The sequence below is a fragment of the Ursus maritimus genome, unplaced genomic scaffold, assembly GCF_017311325.1.
Source record: "Ursus maritimus isolate PB19 unplaced genomic scaffold, ASM1731132v1 scaffold_12, whole genome shotgun sequence".
Taxonomy (NCBI): Eukaryota; Metazoa; Chordata; class Mammalia; order Carnivora; family Ursidae; genus Ursus; species Ursus maritimus.
Window position 1 is genome coordinate 52,473,589 of NW_024423564.1, and position 19,866 is coordinate 52,493,454.

Below are 19,866 nucleotides of genomic sequence, written 5' to 3' on the forward strand. Positions count from 1 at the left end.
GATTCACCATCTAAAGGGTGGCCAAGGTATTTAACCTTACCAACCTGTTTTCTCAGATTTCTATTAGGTAGTCCTCTGCTTGTGTGAGGACCTGGCCAAACGTTGGATGAAACTAGCCCAGTGAAGACATCCTAAAAGGAATTTAAAGAAACAGACACCAATCTTTGGCAAGATGCTAGAACAATTTCTGGAAATCTCCACCAAGCAATTATAGTAGCTTTTCCTAAGCCTGCTAATTGAAACAAAATTCAGGCTTGTACACAAAAGCCTGACAAACATGTACATAATTACTACACTTAACACCAAACTGTCTTTTAAGAAAATTCTGGTCTTCTAGGTGTTGAGTTTGTCATCAAACCCATTGGTGTCCTCAGTCACTTTAGGAAACTTTACAGCTTGTAATTTGGCCTTAGTCCATAGAGCGTAAGAAATTTGAGATTTATTAGGATCCTCAGAAGACTTAGCTTTAAAGGGGCAGGTTTTAATAGGTTCAGGAGAGTAGGGGAAAGATTTGGAGGAAAGGGGAAGTTTGGTGAAAGGATTAGAATGGGGGACAAATGGGGAGGTGGTGATGGTGCCAAGAAAAATGGCACCAGAGGTAGAGCCTGAGCACAGGACATCTGCCACACATCCTAATACAAAGAAGATGGGGAAGGCAGAAAAGAGGCTTCAGAAGCTCTGATTTCTCTCTTTCTTTGTTTACTTCAGTTAGTCTAGAAATTGTATTTTGCAGAGAGGCAATTTTAGATTCCCAATAACTTGCGGAAGCTTCAAAATACTGATCAAAATAGACATCCCGTTAAGTTTTGACAATTTTAGAGCTGTGGCTGTCCAATTCAGTTTTGAGAAAAGTTAAGTTTGGAGAGAGAGAAAGTTTCCCATAATGGCCACTAAAGTTCTAAATTACTTTTGGTAAGTCATTTCATTTAAGGAAGGACCGTAGCTTTTAAACATAAAACTAGCTGGGGTCCCAGACGTGAGGGGGAGAGGTGGGGTACCCTCAAATCATTTTGATGACTGAGATCCCATTTCTTAAAATATTTTTTTCTAGAGCAAAAAAGAAAAATGCCTAAACAGCACAGTTTCAGCAGGAACAACCTGGTTCCAAAATAGTAACTTTAAGTTGAGTAAAGACCGTAATGAAAAGGTAGAGAATATCAGACTAGATTTAAAGTCTACACATAGACTTTATATATATATACATTTTAAGTTGTATTTTTATATATACTTTTATAATTTATATACAACTTACATATGTAATATATATATTTAATATATATATATATCCCAACTCATTTAATCCTCATAACACTGATACTACCTAACCTAATACCAAAATATGGTAAAAGAATTATTAAAATATTGCTGACCAATGTATTTCATGAACATGGAATCAAAAATCCTTAACAAAAGATTTGCAAATCTAGGGGTGCCTGGGTAGTTTAGTCAGTTAAGCGTCTGCCTTCTGCTCAGGTCATTATCCCAGCATCCTGGGATTGAGCCCCACGTCAGGCTCCCTGCTCAGCAGGGAGTCTTCTTCTCCCTCCTCCTGCTCTGGCATTCTTGCACACGTGCTCTCTCTCTCTCTCTCTCTCCCTCTCAAATAAATAAATAAAAATCTTTAAAGAAAAAAAAAGATTAGCAAATCTAATTCAACATGTAAAAGGGACAATACATTATGTCCAAGTGGGGCTTATCTCAAGAATGCAAATTGTTCTGTTATTTTAAAATCAATATCTTTCAAACAGAGAATAAAGGAGATCATATTAATAGTTGTACAAAGAGCACACTCATTCGTGATAAAATAAAAACTCAGCACACTGGAAGTAGAAAGGGAACTTATTCTATGAAAAACCTACACATACAATACTCAGCACTGAACACTTATTCTAAGATTAGGAATAAGGCAAGATGTATCCTCCCACTACTTCTATCTAACAAAGTACTAGAAAGGAAGGAAATGTGTAAATGTTGGAAAGGAGAAAGTAAAATTGATGATTTGCTGGTGATATTGTCATGAACATGGAAAATCCTAAGGAATTTGTAAAACAGTTATTAGAGCTATTTAGCAGAGATGCAGATCACACAGTCAATATACAAAAATCAATTCTATTTCTACATTTTAGCAAGAAACACCTGGAAATGAAGCTTAAGTTTTTCCATATACAATCACATTTTAAAACTACATAAAAGAAGTTTAACTAGAAGACACTTAAGATTTCTACATTGAAGATTACAACATGTTGCTTAGAGAAAATAAAGATCTAAATAGGGACATGTTTATGGGTGTAAAGTCTCAATAATGTTAAATTGTTAGTTCTCCCCAGTTGATCTTTAGATTCAGTGCATTTCCTGTCAATCCCAGTGAACATTGTATAGGAATAGAAAAACTGATTTCAAAATTTTTATGAAAAAGCAAAGGACTTATAAGAAAATAATCTTGAAAAAGAAGAATGAAGTTGGAGTACATATACTAACTAACTTCCTATAAAGTGTTTCTGAATTCAATGTGTTTTGGGCATAAGGACAAATAGATAAAATGGAAGAGAATCCAAAGTCCAGAAATGGACCCACAAAGGTGCCAAAGCAATTGAGTGGGGAAAGAAGCATCCAAATGATTTTGGGATACCATACAGAAGAATAAATGAAACAACCTCAACTTCTACCTTATACCATATACAAAAATTGATTTGAAATATAGCATAGTCCTATATGTAAAAGGTAAAGTTTCTGAAGGAAGTATATGAGATGGGGTAGGTAAAATTTCAGGCAAGATACAAAAACCAATAACCATAAAAGAAAAAAAATTATAGGTTAGACTTCATCTAAATTTTGAACTGCTCATCAAAGGACACAGTTAAGAAAATGAATTATCAAAAGCTGGAAGTATTACAATTCCAGATTTCAAGTTATGCTACAAGGCTGTTGTAATCAAAACAGTATGGTACTGACACAAAAATAGACACATAGAACAATGGAACAAGATAGAAAACCCAGAAACAAACCCATGATTATGTGGTCAATTAATATTCTACTAAGGAGGCAAGAATATGCGATGGGAAAAAGAGTGTCTTCAACAAACAGTGTTGGGAAAGCTGTACAGCTACATGCAAAAGAATGAAACTGGACCACTTTCTTACACCATAGATGAAAATAAACTCAAAATGGATTAAGGACCTAAACATGAAACCTGAAACCATAAAAATCCTAGAAGAGAGCGCAGGCAATTTCTCTGCAATTGGTGGTAGCAACATTTTTCTAGACCTGTCTCCTGAGACAAGGGGAACAAAAGCAAAAATAAATTATTGGGACTACATCAAAATTAAAAGATTCTGCACAACAAAGGAAACAGTCAACAAAACTAAAAGAAAACCTACTGAATGGGAGAAGATATTTGCAAATGACATAACCAATAAAGGGTTAGTACCCAAAATGTATAAAAACTTATACAATGCAATACCAAAAAACCCCCAAATAATCCAATTTAAAAATGGGCAGAAGACATGAACAGACATTTCTCCAAAGAAGACATGCAGATGACCAACAGACACATGAAAAGGTGCTTGACATCACTCATTATCAAGGAAATGAAATTAAAACTACAATGAGATACCATCTCACACCTATCAATATGGCTAAAATAAAAAATGCAAACAGGTGTTGATGAGGAGAGGGAGAAAAAGGAACCCTTTTGCATTGTTGGTGGAAATGCAAACTGGTCCAGCCACTCTGGAAAACAGTATGTAGGTTCCTCAAAAAATTAAAACTAGAATACCCTATGATCAATCACACTACTAGGCATTTACCCAAACAAAAGCACTAATTCAAAAGGATATATGCACCCCTGTGTTTGTTGTTTATTGCAGCATTATTTACAATAGCCAAATAGACATACACACACACACGGAATATTATTTAGCCATAAAAGAGAATTAAATCTTGCCATTTGCAACAACACGGAAGGAGCTAGAGAGTATAATGCTAAGAGAAATAAGTCAGAGAAAAACACCATATGATTTCACTCATATTTGGAATTCAAGAAACAAAGGGTAAAAAAGGGAGCGAGCCAAACCAAAAAACAGACTCTTAACTATAGAGAGCAAACTGATGGTTTCCAGAGGGACGTGGGTGGAGACATGGGTGAAATAGGTGAAAGGGATTAAAAGTACACTCATCTTCATGAGCACTGAGTAACGTATGGAATTGTTGAATCACTATATTGTACACCTGAAACTAATATAACACTATGTTAACTTAACTGGAATTAAAGTAAAAATAAAAAAATTTTTAAATGAATTGTCAGGGCACCTGCCTGTCTTAGTCAGTAGAGCATGCGACTCTCTAATCTCAGGGTTGTGTGTTTGAGCCCCACGTTGGGTATAAAGATTACTTTAAAAAAAAATTGTTTCAAAAAATGAATTGTCAAGCCACTGAGCAGGAGAAAATATTTATAAGACATATTTTAAACAATTTAGAATATATAAAGAAGTCTTATAACTCAAGAGTAAAACAGTAACCTAAGTAAACAGTAAAACTTATTAAAATAATAGTTCAAAAACTTGAACCAATACTTTAAAAAAAGTTACATAAATGGCAAGGAAGCATTTTGTTAGTCATCAGGGAAATACAGATTAAAACTATATTGAAATACTGATTAACACCTGGTAGAATGACTGTGTACATTTTACAGTTAACATTATTATGTGAATACTGAATCTTAGTAAATAGATTTGCTTTGCACAGGGGTCTGGGTTAGCACTTCTGAAACTGCTTTCTATGTATTCTAGGCTTGAGCAAATGATAAGTGTTTTGCAGATAATAGGAGCTAAGTTTTCATTATTGGATAGAGGAATTTAAAATATGTTGGCTTGGCATTGGAGTTATCAATATGAAATCACAGATTTTTTAAATATACATATAAAGATAGAGAGATAGAAGTGTATTTTCTGTTCTAGCTCTGTGTATCTTTATATGTACATTTAAAAAAATCTGTGATTTTTTCCTGGCTAGTGATACGTAATACAATAGTCTCTTGTGGTGCTAGGCAGTGGCAGTGAGCCACAGCTCCCAGTCAGCTCCACCCAGTTGTGAGGGTGAAAAACCGATACACTTAAAACCATTCTGTACCCATATAACCATTCTGTTTTCACTTTTAGTATAGTATTCAGTAAATTACATGAGATGTTCAGTACCTTATTGTAAAATAGGCTTTGCCTTAGATGATTTTGCCCAACTATAGGTTAATGTAAGTGTTGTGAATGTGTTGTGAGATAGGCTAGGCCTTGCTATATTTTGTAGGTTAGGCGTATTAATTACATTTTCAACTTGAGATATTTTCAACTTAGATGGGTTTATTAGGGCATAACCCACTGTAAGTCAAGAAAGAACTAGAAAAAGAGAATGATAAATAGGACAAAATGTAAACAAGTGATAAGTCTGGGTAAAAGATAAGAACTCTTACTCCTAGAAGTTTGGTTTTTTTTAGCTTAAAATTGAGTAAAAATTAAAAGTTACCCCCCAAAACTCATCAAATTGTTTTAAAAAAAATACCAATGGGTGGATTAAACGGTAAATTAGATACAATTGAAGAAAGAATTAGACAACCGGAAGATAGAGCTGAAGAAATTGCCCACATGCACTACAGAGACAAGAAATGCTAAGAAATAAGAGTTTAGAGATACAGAAAATGGAACTAGGAAGTCTAAAATTACTTCTAGATGAAGTCTAGAGAAGAAGAATGAAGGAAAGTCGATATTTGGAAAGATTATGGTTTAGATTTTTCCAGAACTGTTAAGACATAGATCCATAGAAGATACTACCTTAGAGATAAGACCGTTAATATGACATCTTTTGGGAACCTGTATTGAAACTACCTTAAACAGAATTGAAGGATCATAAAAAATTAAAGGAATTAAATATATTCCTCAATTTGAGACTGAATTTTTAAGTTAAAAATAAGTACAATTAATTAAATAAATCATTAATTTATGTAACACTTTCGTGTCCATCACTGTCAGGCTTTGGGGATTCAAATATGTACAGATATTGTATTTGCTGGGAATTTTAATTGTTGTGGGAAAGATAGTTTAACAAGGATGTTTAACCTACCACTCAACAGAGAAGGTGCTAATGATATAAATATCCTAGTCCAGGGAGGAAAGACGAACATATGAATAGACTATTTCAGTGTGATAAGTTTTGTGAGAGGGGCATACACAAGTGCTATAGTGCTATAGAGTAGAAAGATCCTTAATGCAATGCGGACTGTGTTAGGGAAAACTTAGAGATGATTGTGCTAGATTCTCAAGGGGAGGGTAGACATCAATGTAAATTTATTAATTTTTATGCTATAAAATATAATACACACAAAAAATATGTAAAATATCACCCGTTTCCCATATTTAAAACTTTTGGCCCCTGATAAAACTTTTTGGCCTCTTTTGATAAATTTTAAAAGGATTTAACTTATGTCCTTTATATATATATACATATATGTGTGTGTGTGAGTGTGTGTGTGTGTGATATACATAAGCTTCTCACAGGAGGAAATAGTAATATTAGTGTTCATTTTTGAGAATACTCATTTAAGAATGAAATTATCTTACAGCATTTCTCATTTTATTTTGCCCAGTGACCATCTCACCTCTATTTATTTATCTTCTGGGGTCAGTATTCCCAAATATATCCCTTTACTTCTGTAAGAATTGTTTAGCTAATTCTCTATTAACCTTTTAATGAGGAAGCTTTTGACACAAAAAAGCATCTGTTGCCCAATAACTGCTTAAGGTTTTGGCCAGTTTTATCATGAAGAATAACAGATGATTGATTATTTATTTAGGTGCTTTCACATGATGACCATATTTCTACATGTAACAGTATTTCTCTCTACTCACCCATACGTGATAGTGAATTATTGTATGACCACCATGAATGTTGAACACAAAAGAGCACTTGAAAGAACACAAAAGGCTTGAATGAAAGGGAGAATATAAAAAGGATAAAAAGGATATAGAAGATTCTTCTCCCTTCTTTTCTCATTCTCATACATAGAATGGAAACTAATCATTTCAGGTATCTCAGTTTACACCAGAGGAGTCCTATGGGATGTGAATTTGGTCATTGCCTTTCATCAAAGGATTTCTAAGCATTTCACAAGTATACTCAGTCCTTTAAATACTCTTGCAATATTGTCATCACCATTATAGTGAGAAGTAAATGGAATCACTGACGTTGTAAGTGATATTTTTATCTTCCATTCAGAAATTCCCTACTAGTTTACAGGCCAGTATTATTATCAACTTTATGAAGCTTAGTGAGTTTATGTGATTTCCCCAAACTTAGGGGAGGAATTTGGCATAGCATCAAGGCCCTCTGAGTCTTATCTGGTTTACCAAGTTTATCTATCTCCCCACACACACACACTCTTACCCTCAGCCCTGCTATTCAAAATTATATTTAATCCAGTGTTTTAAAGAGAAACTCAAAGTGGCATTGGGGTGGCTCAGTCATTTGGGTGTCTGACTCTTGATTTCTGCTCAGGTCATGATCTTGGGGTCGTGAGATTGAGCTCCACATCAGGCTCTGCACTGAGCATGGAACCTGCTTGAGATTCTGTCCCCTCTTCTCACTTGCACTCTCTCTCTCAAAAAAAAAAAAAAAAAATTAAAGAGAAGCTCAAAGCATGTAATTTTGTGCTTTTTGAGGTGTTGTTCCTCATTCTTAAATTAGAAATCAAATGAAAGTTCATTTTTTTCTAGAGTAATTTCTTTTATATTGTCACCAGTGTTAGTAATGTTGTATAATGAAACTTGTTCTGTTCTGATAGCATCAGAGAATCCTATTCAGGATACTACCATGTGATAAATAAAATAGAGCAGGATAGTCTTAGTAATATGACTAATCCTACAAACATAGTTACTTTTTATTCCTCTTGATATGAAATTGCATGTCAAATGTATTTGTCTTTCCTAAATTCTCAAGAGCAAAATACTGGTAGCAACCAGAATTTTCATCCCAATGAATCTAAACTTAGTACACCTAAAAATGAAGCACGGGAGTTAAATTATGGACATAGGTGTAAATTTGGGTTAAGTTGGAAGTGGGAAGTAATCTGCAGAGGTAATAAGATTACCAGTAGGAGGGGCGCCTGGGTGGCACAGCGGTTAAGCGTCTGCCTTCGGCTCATGGCGTGATCCCGGCATTATGGGATCGAGCCCCACATCAGGCTCCTCCGCTATGAGCCTGCTTCTTCCTCTCCCACTCCCCCTGCTTGTGTTCCCTCCCTTGCTGGCTGTCTCTATCTCTGTCAAATAAATAAATAAAATCTTTAAAAAAAAAAAAAAAGATTACCAGTAGGAGGGAGGAAATTAGGATACAGTAGATAAGTGCCCATTTAAAAAATTATTTATTTTTTAAAAGATTTTATTTATTTGAGAGAGAGAGAGATTAAGAGAATGAGTGGGGGGAGGGGCAGAGGGAGAAGCAGACTTCCTGCAGAGCAGGGAGCCCGTCACAGGACTTGATCCCAGGACTCTGGAATCATGACCTGAGCCATCCAGGTGCCCCTAAAGTTTACATTTTAATCATTAGGTGTACAGTTCTATGACATTAAGTACATTCCCCTTGTGCAACTGTCACCATCATCTATCTCTAAAACTTTTTCCATCTTGCAAAACTGAAGCCGTGCCTGGGTGACTCAGTTGGTTAAGTGTCTGCCTTTGGCTCAGGTCATGATCCCAGGGTCCTGGGATCGAGCCCCAAGTCAGGCTCCCTGCTCTGCCGGGGTGGGGGGAGGGGTCTGCTTCTCCCTCTCCCTGTGCCCCTCCTCCCTGCTTATGTTCTCTCTTCTCTCTCTCAAATAAATCTTTTTTAAAAATTTTCTATTATAAATTGTAGTAAAACATACATAACAAAGTTTACCTCTTGTTTATTTTTCATTTTTATAAAGCTTACTGTTTTTTTACAAGATTTTTTAAATTTTTATTAGAGAGTGCTCATGAGCAGGGGGAGGAGCAGAGGGAAAGGGGGAGAGCGAATCTCAAGCAGACTCTGCACTGAGTGCCTAGCCCAACATGGAGCTCGATCATATGACTCTGAGATCATGACCTGAGCCAAAATCAAGAGTTGGATGCTTAACCGACTAAACCACTCAGGCATCCTTAAAGTTTACATTTAATCATTAAGTGAACAGTTCTGTGACATTAAGTACATTCACCTTATGCAACTATCACCATCATCTATCTCCAAAACTTTTTCCATCTTGCAAAACTGAAATTTTATACCTATCAAGCAGTAACTCCCTATTCACTCTTCCTCTCAGCCCTTGGCAACCACTGTTTTCTGTGTTTATGAATTTGACTACTTTAAGTACCTCATATGAGTGGATCATACAGTATTTGTCCTTTTGATATTGGCTTATTTCACTTAGCATAATATCTTCAAGGTTCATCTGTCTTGTAGCATGTGTCAGAATTTCTTTCCTTTTTAAGGCTGAATAATAAACCATTGTATATCTGTATTACATTTTGTTTACTCATTTACCAGTCAATGGGCACTTGCATTGTTTTCACATTTTGGCTATTGGAAATAATGCTGCTATGAACATGGGTGTACAAATACCTGTTTGTGTCTCTGCTTTCAGTTCTTTTGGATATATACCCAGAAGTGGAATTGCTGAATTATATGGCAATTCTACATGTAATTTTTTGAGGAACTGCCAAACTGTTTTTCACAGCAGCTGTACCATTTTACAGTCCCACCAGCAGTGCACGAACATTCCAGTTCTCCATATCCTAGCCAACATTTTCTGTTTTTTCTGTTTTGTTGTGGTTGGTTTTTTTTTTTTTTATAATAGACATCCTAATGGTTGTAAAATGGTATATCTTTGTGGTTCTGATTTGCATTTTCCTAATATTAGGGATGTTGAACATTTTTTCATATGTTTATTGTCCAGTAGTACATCTTCTTTGGAGAAATGTCTATTTGAGTCCTTTTTGGCATATCCCATTTTTTTAAAACAAAGTAGTAGCCCCTAAAACTGCTTGTAACTTCACAGAACTACCAGAGATATTTCACTTTTAATTGCCAACTAATTCCAATAACGAGTAAATAGGAAAATATTTATCCCGTATATCTAATCAAGTTTTGTCTGTTCTTCCTTTATGATGAATGTTTCAACCATCTCTTCCTTTCTGTTCCTATTAACATCATCCTCTTCCATGTAACATAATTACATGCTTCTATTACAGTTGTTTGTGGTTAAAAGAGTGGATAAAAAAAGTAAAAGCGTATAATATGTGCTTAACTTAATAACATGCTTTGGCAGTGGGCCTAGTTCTAATACGTTGTCATAAAATCCTCTAGAAGGTTTCCTGTTCTTTACCTCTTCCTTAACTCCTCCCCCTCAATTCAACAAAGATTTGTTGTGCCCAGGACCTGAGATATGAGTTTCTGCCCTTCAAGCTGTGTGACAGTGGGCACATCACACCAGTTCTTCCATATTGGATGAACTAAGTGATTTCTTAGATTTTGCCTAGTCTCATCTATTAAATCTTTTCATGATTCTTGTAAATATTACTAGATTTTAGTTTATATACCTAAATTATCTGAAAACCATATCACCTACAATAATTCATGTTTTTAGATTCTCACTAAACTGTTAAAGTGGGAAATAACAGTCTAACCCAGCTCATTTACTTGTTTACTTTTATATATTTCTTGAGCTTCTTAGATCAACCCTAGGACCTAAACCTGAAATCTTTTAAATCCAAACATTTAGTTACTTTCTCTAAGAATTAATCATCAATAAGTAATATTTTGAACAATATCAAGGTGGGATTTGTTTCCTTCTAATAGGGAGTATTACATCTTAGCATTTAAAAACAGGATAAAAAGCACTGTGCTGTGTAATTTAGTTTTTGATTTCTACTTTTGAAACTTTATAAAATACCAAAAATATCTCATATACCTGAATAGTACTATATATTCCAAAACTAAATATATATACTTTTTTTGGATCATCTGCCATTTTTATTTGTTCATACCGCTATTCTCTTCTTGCTTCATTGAGAATTCACATTAATTTGATTTCAAGTGGACTTCTAAAAGATACAAGTAATTTTTCAAAGCGATTTAATCTCAAGAAATAAAGTTATGTGATAAGCTAATGTAGATATAATAACAAAATTAAGTGAGCCCTTTTTTGATAGATTAAATTTTTGTATTTAATATTTACTACTCCATAATGTTTGTAAATTGTCCATCTCTTCTGTTTTTTCTTGTTCTTGTCACTTGTTTGAAAGTCAGTAGTCAGACAAAAAAAGGGGCGCCTGGGTGGCTCAGTCGTTAAGCATTTGCCCTCGGCTCAGGTCATGATCCCAGGGTCCTGGGATCGAGCCCCACATCTGGCTCCCTGCTTGGCGGGAAGCCTGCTTCTCCCTCTCACACTCCCCTTGCTTGTGTTCCTTCTCTCGCTGTCTTTCTCTGTCAAATAAATAAATAAAATCTTTTTAAAAAGAAAAAAAGTCAATAGTTATTTGTCAATAGTCATTTTTTTTTTTTTTAAGATTTTATTTATTTATTTGACAGAGATAGACAGCCAGCGAGAGAGGGAACACAAGCAGGGGGAGTGGGAGAGGAAGAAGCAGGCTCATAGCGGAGGAGCCTGATGTGGGGCTCGATCCCAGAACGCCGTGATCACGCCCTGAGCCGAAGGCAGACGCCTAACCGCTGTGCCACCCAGGCGCCCCAATAGTCATTTTCTAATATGTATAAAAATTTTTTTTGTTTTTTCTACTACAACCTTTACAATACAGACCTCTTTGTTTCTTTCTTTCTTTTTTTCCTTTATGCTCAAATTCTCTAATATTTTAAATAACGTAATTTCTGTTTCTCAGGGATCAAGAAAGTACTTTTAACATTGCATTTGTCACTGGGAAAACTAGTTTTAATTTATATTGACCTTTTTCTCCTTTGAGCATTTAGTCTGCATTCAATAAAATGTTGATGACTGCTCTTTAGAAGACAGCTGTACGAAATAAAGTATTATAAATATTCAGCTTTCCTTTCTAAGCATTGTCACCAACAGCTGGGCATCCAGTTTAGCAGAACAGATTTTGCACAGAGAGAGCCTGGCATGTTCCTGAATCAGTTTAGTGAGGGAGACAAAAAATAGTTTCTTATGGATTGGGGACTTATAAAGACATAGAGCATCTGTTCCTCAGTTAAGTCATAGTCTGGTAGCACTGAATCATGTTTAAAGCTAGAATAATGTACAAAACTTTTTTCACCTTGTTCATACCTTTATTTTAATACCTAGTGCATTATTTCTGCAAATAATATACTTTCAACAACTCCATTAAGGGTGTGTAAATTATTTTGTCCTTATGCTTAATTTTTCATTAGTGATATTTTAAAACACAAATATATTGATTTTTATTAAGATTATTTCATAATATGACTTTAATGCTTGAATTGTACAAGAGTGCATGTATATGAAACCATATATAAAAAATCCATTTGAATAATTATTCCATATTGAAATATGCTACTAAAAAATCCAGTTTCATCATCATGAAAATTGCTTTGCTTTCTTCATATGGTATTCTGCTTTCATTGGCAAAAGTAACTCAGAATCTTTGTTTATATTTATTACTCTTAAGTATTTGGCTACTTAAAGCATGTAAATTTAAGATCTCTTTAAATATTTTGTTTGCAGTGTTAAGAGATCACTGAAATTGGATCATCTGTTAGAAGCAAATGTAAGTATTTACCTATGAATTTGTAATTGCATAGCAAGTATATATTTTTAATTTTCTAACAGCAAATTTACCTTAATAAATAGAAAAAATTTCAAAAAACATTGTGATGTAATTGTAATTGGTACACCATTTTCTATATGTAATGTTTTTTATAAATATCATGTATGGAAGTTCCTGACCAGATTGAGGTTTTCATTTAAGAGGCACATTATTTAGAAACCTTAATAAAATAATTCAGTAGAAATGAATTTACTATTGTGGAAAAAATATTCTGCCACTTAAATGCACAAGAAACAATATGGAACAATGGCAATGCTTTCATCTGTATTCTATAATCTGCTAAATTGAAATAAAAACATTAACAGCATTTTTATATCAAAAATGTAATTACCTCCCTCAGCTATGCTGGCATAATTAAACAATGAAATACTAACACTGTAATAAATTTCACCGTGGTTGCCACAATAAAAATAAAAATGTACTATTGCTATTATTTTTTGTAAGTCTAGTCATAGTACCTTCCCAGTGTCAGCATATCATGACATATGTTGGTTTATTATCTTTTCATACCAATTATGGAGCTAGATACAAATACTAATATTGAGGTACTTATGGCCTCAGTAATCTTAAATGCAAGTAAATTGATGAGAAAATAAATTAAAACAAATAGCTAGTCAATGAATGGTGCTCCTACAAAATCCCACATGAGAATGCCATTTCAAGAAATGGATGTTATATGGAATTTCTGTTTGTAAAACTCACTGATAATTTAACAATTTACCATTTTTAAAACTTCTTAGATGCTTTTTTAAAAAATTTAAACAAAAGTGGCAAAATAATGCAATGCCACTAAAAAAATCATTAGCAGTGTAATTAGCAATTTAGAGTACCATTATCCAACTTGTTCTATACAGAATGCAGCTGTGACTGTAATTCTGCATCTGTTTCTTTGGTCAGAATGGTATTTTGGTAGATGAGTAGTCCAGCTTGAAATGAAATACTGTTCTTTCCTGCCCCCAAACTGTTCTTTGGGAAACAGTAACATTATTTGAATAACAGAGACTGGCCATTTAGGAATTCATCCTCTTCATGAAATACAATTGTCATCATGGCAGGCTTACAATCCATTTTTACTTCATATTAGGATATGTCAAGGTAGCCAGTGCTACAGCTAATATCCTATATTAAAAAAATACATTGTTATGTTTGGCCCAATTCTGTACCTTTAAACCAAGGGGACTTAGTTTGACTTAGCTTAGTATCATATGGCCACTCCCTGCTAACTGCAGGTTCTAGCATCTAGCCTGGGCCTTTCTTCAACATTTCTCTTCTATTTTCTGACCTATTTCTGGTAATTTCTGCTTTTGTAATCTTGCCTCATTATTTGTTGGCAGCTCTATATTCACATCTTAGAACTGGCAGCTTTCATTCTGGTGCTAAGTCTAGGATTCTCTCCATTGCTACATTTATGCTTCCATCCATTCCAGTAACAACTTAGCCCTAAAGCAGCCTGGCTCCACAAGTCCACCCACGTGGCAATGAGGCTGCCTTAGCCCATGCAAAGGATAATCAGACATTCAAGACATACCTATAATTCCAGGAGTACCTAATTGCTGGAAAACTGCAGAGGAACTAGTAGTTAACTTTATGGTCATTTTGCCTTACCAATATGATACTGAAGGAAGACTGATATCCACAGAAAGGAGATGGCCCTTACATACCAGTTAGTTAAAGTGGAGCCTATTCATTCTAATCTGCTATTTCCTCTCCCAGAGATGTTCAAAAACTCCCAAATCCCAGTGTTCCCAAAGCAGCTACAGACCTTCATGGAAATTAATGCTCCATGATGTTAGGGCAAGTCTGCAAAAGTCATTTTCCTTATGAGTCCCCTTATGGACAAAACAGAGGTATGAATCATCCCCTGTGACCTTCCTTTAATATCTGGAATGTATACTCAAGTACCATCATTTGCTGAACCTCCCAAATTGTTGAGGGGTAGTGAGGAGTAAAGAATGTTCCAGTTTTTCATCACCTACAATATTTGAGCTGCTCAAGTTATTGTCCTCCAAGCACTGTTTTTAGATGAATTTTCAGAAATGAAGATGAATTTATTACAAACTGCTGCCAGTGGCAATTCAGATGAATTTATAGGGACAACTAGCTACCTAATCACGTATATAGTCTCGTTCAGGCCACCTCAGGGAAGTAATGGAAGAAACAGATGCTACAGGTAGGAAGGGAAGGAGCATACTTCCTACCAAGGCCAACTCAGTAGGCTTGCTGCTAGAAGGAATAGCAGTACAAGTTGGTGAAGGTGGGGGAGGTGTGCTAATTTAGGCACAGATGCCAGCTAGATTACTCCCTTACTATTGGTAGGACATCTCTGATTATTCCTAGGGCCTAAACTTGTCTTATCTCTCTGAGACAAGGCTTCTGCCAACTCCTGAAATTAGAAAGAACTTTGAATGTTAGGGCATTAGGAAATTTTGTAGCTCTTATTCTGCAGTCCTACTTACTGATTTGGTTCAAATCTACTTCCCTCTCTCCCTCCCTCCCTCTCCTTCCCTTCTTTCTTCCTTCCCTTTTTATTACAGAAATTTTCAAACATAAACAAAATAGAATAATACAATGAACTTCCATGTTCAACGATTATTAACATTTTGCTAATTTTGCTTCATATGTGTGTGTATGTGTGTATACATATACGTGTGTGTATATCTGTATATTTTTTTCCTGGCATGTTTTACAAATCCCAGACATGTCATTTCATCAGAAAATTCTTCAGTATGTATTTCTAACAGATAATGACTTTTTTTCATAACCACAGTGCCATTATCATCCTTATAAAATTAATACTAATTCCTTAATAATATCTTCTACGCAGTGCATATTCATATTTCCATGGTTGTTTCAAAATGTCCTTTTATAGTTGGCTTATTAAAGTCAGGATCCAAACAAGGCTTATACATTGTAATCTTTCTTATATATCCTAAGTTTTTTTAAATCTTGTTAAACTTCACCTTTTTGTTTTGTTTTGTTTTGTTTTTTAAATTGAGGTATCTGTTTTGTAAGTATATTCCACATTCTGGAATTAATTGATTTATTTCTTGTGGTGTCCTTCAGATGATTTCTCTATTCTTCAAATTTCCTATAGAACTGGTGGTTAAAGTTAGAGGCTTGATTAGATTCTGATTCAAATTTTTGATAAGAATACCTCATAGGTAGTGTGTGTAGTTCCTATTGCATCCCCTCAAGAGTACAGAATGATCTGATTTTGGGGTTTGGGCGTTAATCAGCCTGATCCACCCATAATAATAAAATTCCTCATTAATCTTTCTTCAGTGGTTTTTTTTTCATTGATGATTATTTCCTAGATCTTTTATTTCACTACAGTGAAATAAACACTATAGTGTTGTTGGGGTTTTTTTTACCTTTTTATTATGAAGAATTTCAAACAGAGAGACAAAGGTAATGCACTACCTATTCATTACCCAGCTTTGATAATTATTAACACAAGGCTAATCTTAGTTCACTTATACTCCCATATATACTTTAGTACCCCATATTAGATTATTTTGAAACAAATCTGAAATATCATCCATAAATATTTCAATAATTATTTTTAAAAGATAAAGACTTTTTTAAAACTATAATAGTATTTCTCAGAATTGATAATAATTCCTTAACCATCAAATGGATAGTCTTTGTTCATATCTTCCAATTATCTCATGTATTTTCTAATAGTTTTCTTTTTTAAATTTCAGCATTTTTTATTGAGATATAATTCATATAACATTGATCATTTTAAAGTATACACCAGTAGTTTATAGTATACTCAGTATGTCGAACAACCATCACCACTATCCAATTCCAGAACATTTTTTTTTTTAAGATTTTATTTATTTATTTTACAGAGAGAGAGTCAGTGAGAGAGGGAACACAAGCAGGGGGAGTGGGAGAGGGAGAAGCAGGCTTCCCACTGAGCAGGGAGCCCGACGGAGGGCTCAATCCCAGAATGCTGGGATGATGACCTGAGCTGAAGGCAGACGCCTAATGACTGAGCCACCCAGGCGCCCCGATTCCAGAGCATTTTTATCATACCCCCCCCAAAAAAAAATCCCATGTCTCTTAGCAGTTAAGTGGTGCTAATTTCCTTCTCTTCTCATCCCCTGGCAACTAATTTACTTGCTGTCTCTATGGAGTTACTCATCCTGGATATTGCATGTAAATGGAATCATACAATATTGTGGCCTTTCGTGACTGGCTTCTTTCATAACATTTGCGTGTTTCATCAATGTTGTTGTATGTAACAGTACTTTACTCCTTTTTATAGCTGAATCATGTTTCAGTTTTCTTGATTAGGTACTTAGGGGTAGAATTGCTAGTTTACATGATAATTCTATCTTTAACTTCGTGAAAAACTGTCAAAATCTTTTCTACAATAGCTGCACCATTTTATATTCCCACCGGTGAATGAGGAGGGTTCCAATTTCTCCAGATCCTCCTTGCTATTATCTGACTTTGATTCTAGCCTTTGATTGTAGTAGGTGTGAAGTAGTATCTCATTGTGGTTGTTATTTGCATTTCTTTGATAATGTTGAGCATTTTTTCACATGCTTATTGGCCATCTGTATATTTTCTGTGGAGAAATATCACTCAAATTAGTTACCCATTTTTAAATAGGATTTTGTGGTTTTACTTTTGTGTATGCTGAGTACTATCACCTTATCACAGATTCTCTGGGTTGTCTTTTCATTTTCTTGGTAGCATCCCTTTGATGCACAAACGTTTTCAATTTTGATGAAGTCCAGTTTACTTCTTCTTTGATTACATGTACTTCTGGTGTCATATCAAAGAAACTATTACCTAATAAGTTAATTTTGTACATGATGTGAGAGTGGGGGCATGTATATTCAGTTGTCCTAGCACTATTTGTTGAAAAGATATTCTTTCCCCCATTGAATGGTATTGATACCCTTCTTGAAAATCAATGAGCTGTAAACGTAAGGATTTATTTCTGGACTCTCAAGTTGACTCCATTCATCTCTGTCCTTACAGCCACTACCACACTTTCTTAATTACTGTAAGTTTTCAAAATAAAGTTATAATTACTGTAAATTTGAAATCAGGAAATGTGAATCCTCCTTTTGTTGTTCCTTTTCAAAATTGCTTCTGCTATTCTGTATCTCTTGCAACTTCATAGGAATTTTAAGATCACCTTGTCCATTTCTGAAAAAGAGCCATTTGGAATTTTGACAGGGATTACAGATCAAGTTTGGGAATTTGCCATCTTAACATTAGTAATTCACCCAGCAACAGCAGAACATATACTCTTCTCATATATTCTCTCAAAACAACTTCCCTATCCAGGCCACTTTCAAAAGCTTAAGATTGTGGGAGTAGAGTTTCAGGTACAGTGTGCATATTCTAGGGAGATTTTCCGTGAAAGCCCTTGTTTGAATAGCAGTGTTAGAGTTCCTTTGCCTCACTCCTTCCCCTCACCAAGAGAGAAGAGGAGGTGATGCTAGGGATCCTGGACTAAGAAATATGGCAGTACTAGCTGCCTGTACTGACCCTATCTATCCTGCTTTTTCTACTATTTGTTTCCTGTTCCTTGAACTTTTCTGATTGCAAAAGGATAGTCATTTACCCACCATAACTAAATTCTGTGCCTCTGGGAGGAGGGCAGGTCAGTGAATCTCATCCTTCTCCTGAAAGTAAGCTGGCTTTCTCTGAGGTTGGGTCCTGCTGGGCTTTCAGGATATGAGGCCATCATCTGGCTGATGCTCTGATAGAAGTGGCACTTCTTGGGCAGGAATAGTATGCATTCCTTGGCTTAATGGCCTAGATGTTCAGTTGTAGCACCAGTCTCATTTGCATCTGTGCTTCTGCATGTTCTTCTCCTTTGGCCACCTCTCACTCCCAATACTGAGTACCCCACCAGGTCTGGGGACACAGATTCTAGGCCCTTGGCAGACTTCTTAAAGGTGAACTCCACTGCCTTGCCCTCCTTCCTTCAAGCTCAGAAGCCCTCCATGTCATGTAGGCATTAATATTCTAGTGATATGCTAGATTGGATGAGGAAACTACAATTCAGAGTAGGTGGTATACCCGCAATAGCACACACAGCTAGGACACAGCAAAACTATTACATGAGCCCAGTCTTCCTTCCATATAACACAGCTGTTTTTCCTGTAGTGTAATTACTTAAACACTTTATGAATCTTCATTCTATTTGGCAAAATCTAATTTCTAATACTCTTTTTGGTTCATATTATCTTAACAGTTGACTAAATTTATGAAATGTTTTCATTTTTTTTTAAAGATTTATTTATTTGAGGGGGGAGAAGGAGCAAATGGAGAGGGAGAGAGAGAATCCCAAGCAGACTCCCCACTGAGCAAGGAGCCCAACGTAGGTCTCAATCCCACGACTCCAGGATTATATCCTGAGCCAAACTCACAAGACCCTTAACCAACTGAGCCACCCAGGTGCCCATGAAATGTTTTTAAATATTGGGTTGATTTAATAGGAACAAAGAAAGTCTTTTAAATATCCATATGGATAAAAAATAATCTCTATCTTTATCTCACTTGTTACACAAAAATTAATTCAAGAAGTGTCATGGGCATAAAGTAAAAACTAAAAGCATCAAGCTTCAAGAAGGAAATATAAGATATTATCTTTGAGACTTAAAGTAGGCAAAATTTCATACAACAGAAAAGGTACTAACTATAGAAGATAAGGTTAAGGTAGACTTTATCAAAATTAAAAATTTTTGCTCCTCAAGAGACATGATTAAGAAAATGAATAGGCAAGTCAGGGATTGAGAAGAAAATATTTGCCATGCATCTATCTGACAAGACTTGTGTCTATAATATATAAATAAATAATAAAAAGTACAATAAAAATGTACAAAAACTTGAACCAACATGTCACAAAAAAATATTTAAATGGACAGTTAGCACATGAAAAAGTGTTCAACATCATTTATCATTGGAAATACAAATGAAACCCACAAATGAATACCATTCCCACCCACTAGAAGAACTAAATAGCAAAACAGAATGGCTTTTAAAAACAACAGCTCTAGGGGCTCCTGGCTGGCTC

General features: G+C 35.1%; 1 protein-coding gene across 4 annotated transcripts in view; it reads left to right on the forward strand.

Annotated features, from left to right (window-relative positions):
• LOC103663063 (integrin subunit beta 3 binding protein) overlaps positions 1-19,866 on the forward strand; it is a 62,488-nt gene that overhangs the window by 8,341 nt on the left and 34,281 nt on the right. For all 4 annotated transcript variants that reach the window (XM_008690785.2, XM_008690783.2, XM_008690784.2 and 1 more), the window contains exon 2: positions 12,716-12,758. In XM_008690785.2, coding sequence (XP_008689007.1) covers positions 12,716-12,758 — 43 coding nt within the window. The remainder of the gene's footprint in view (positions 1-12,715; positions 12,759-19,866) is intronic.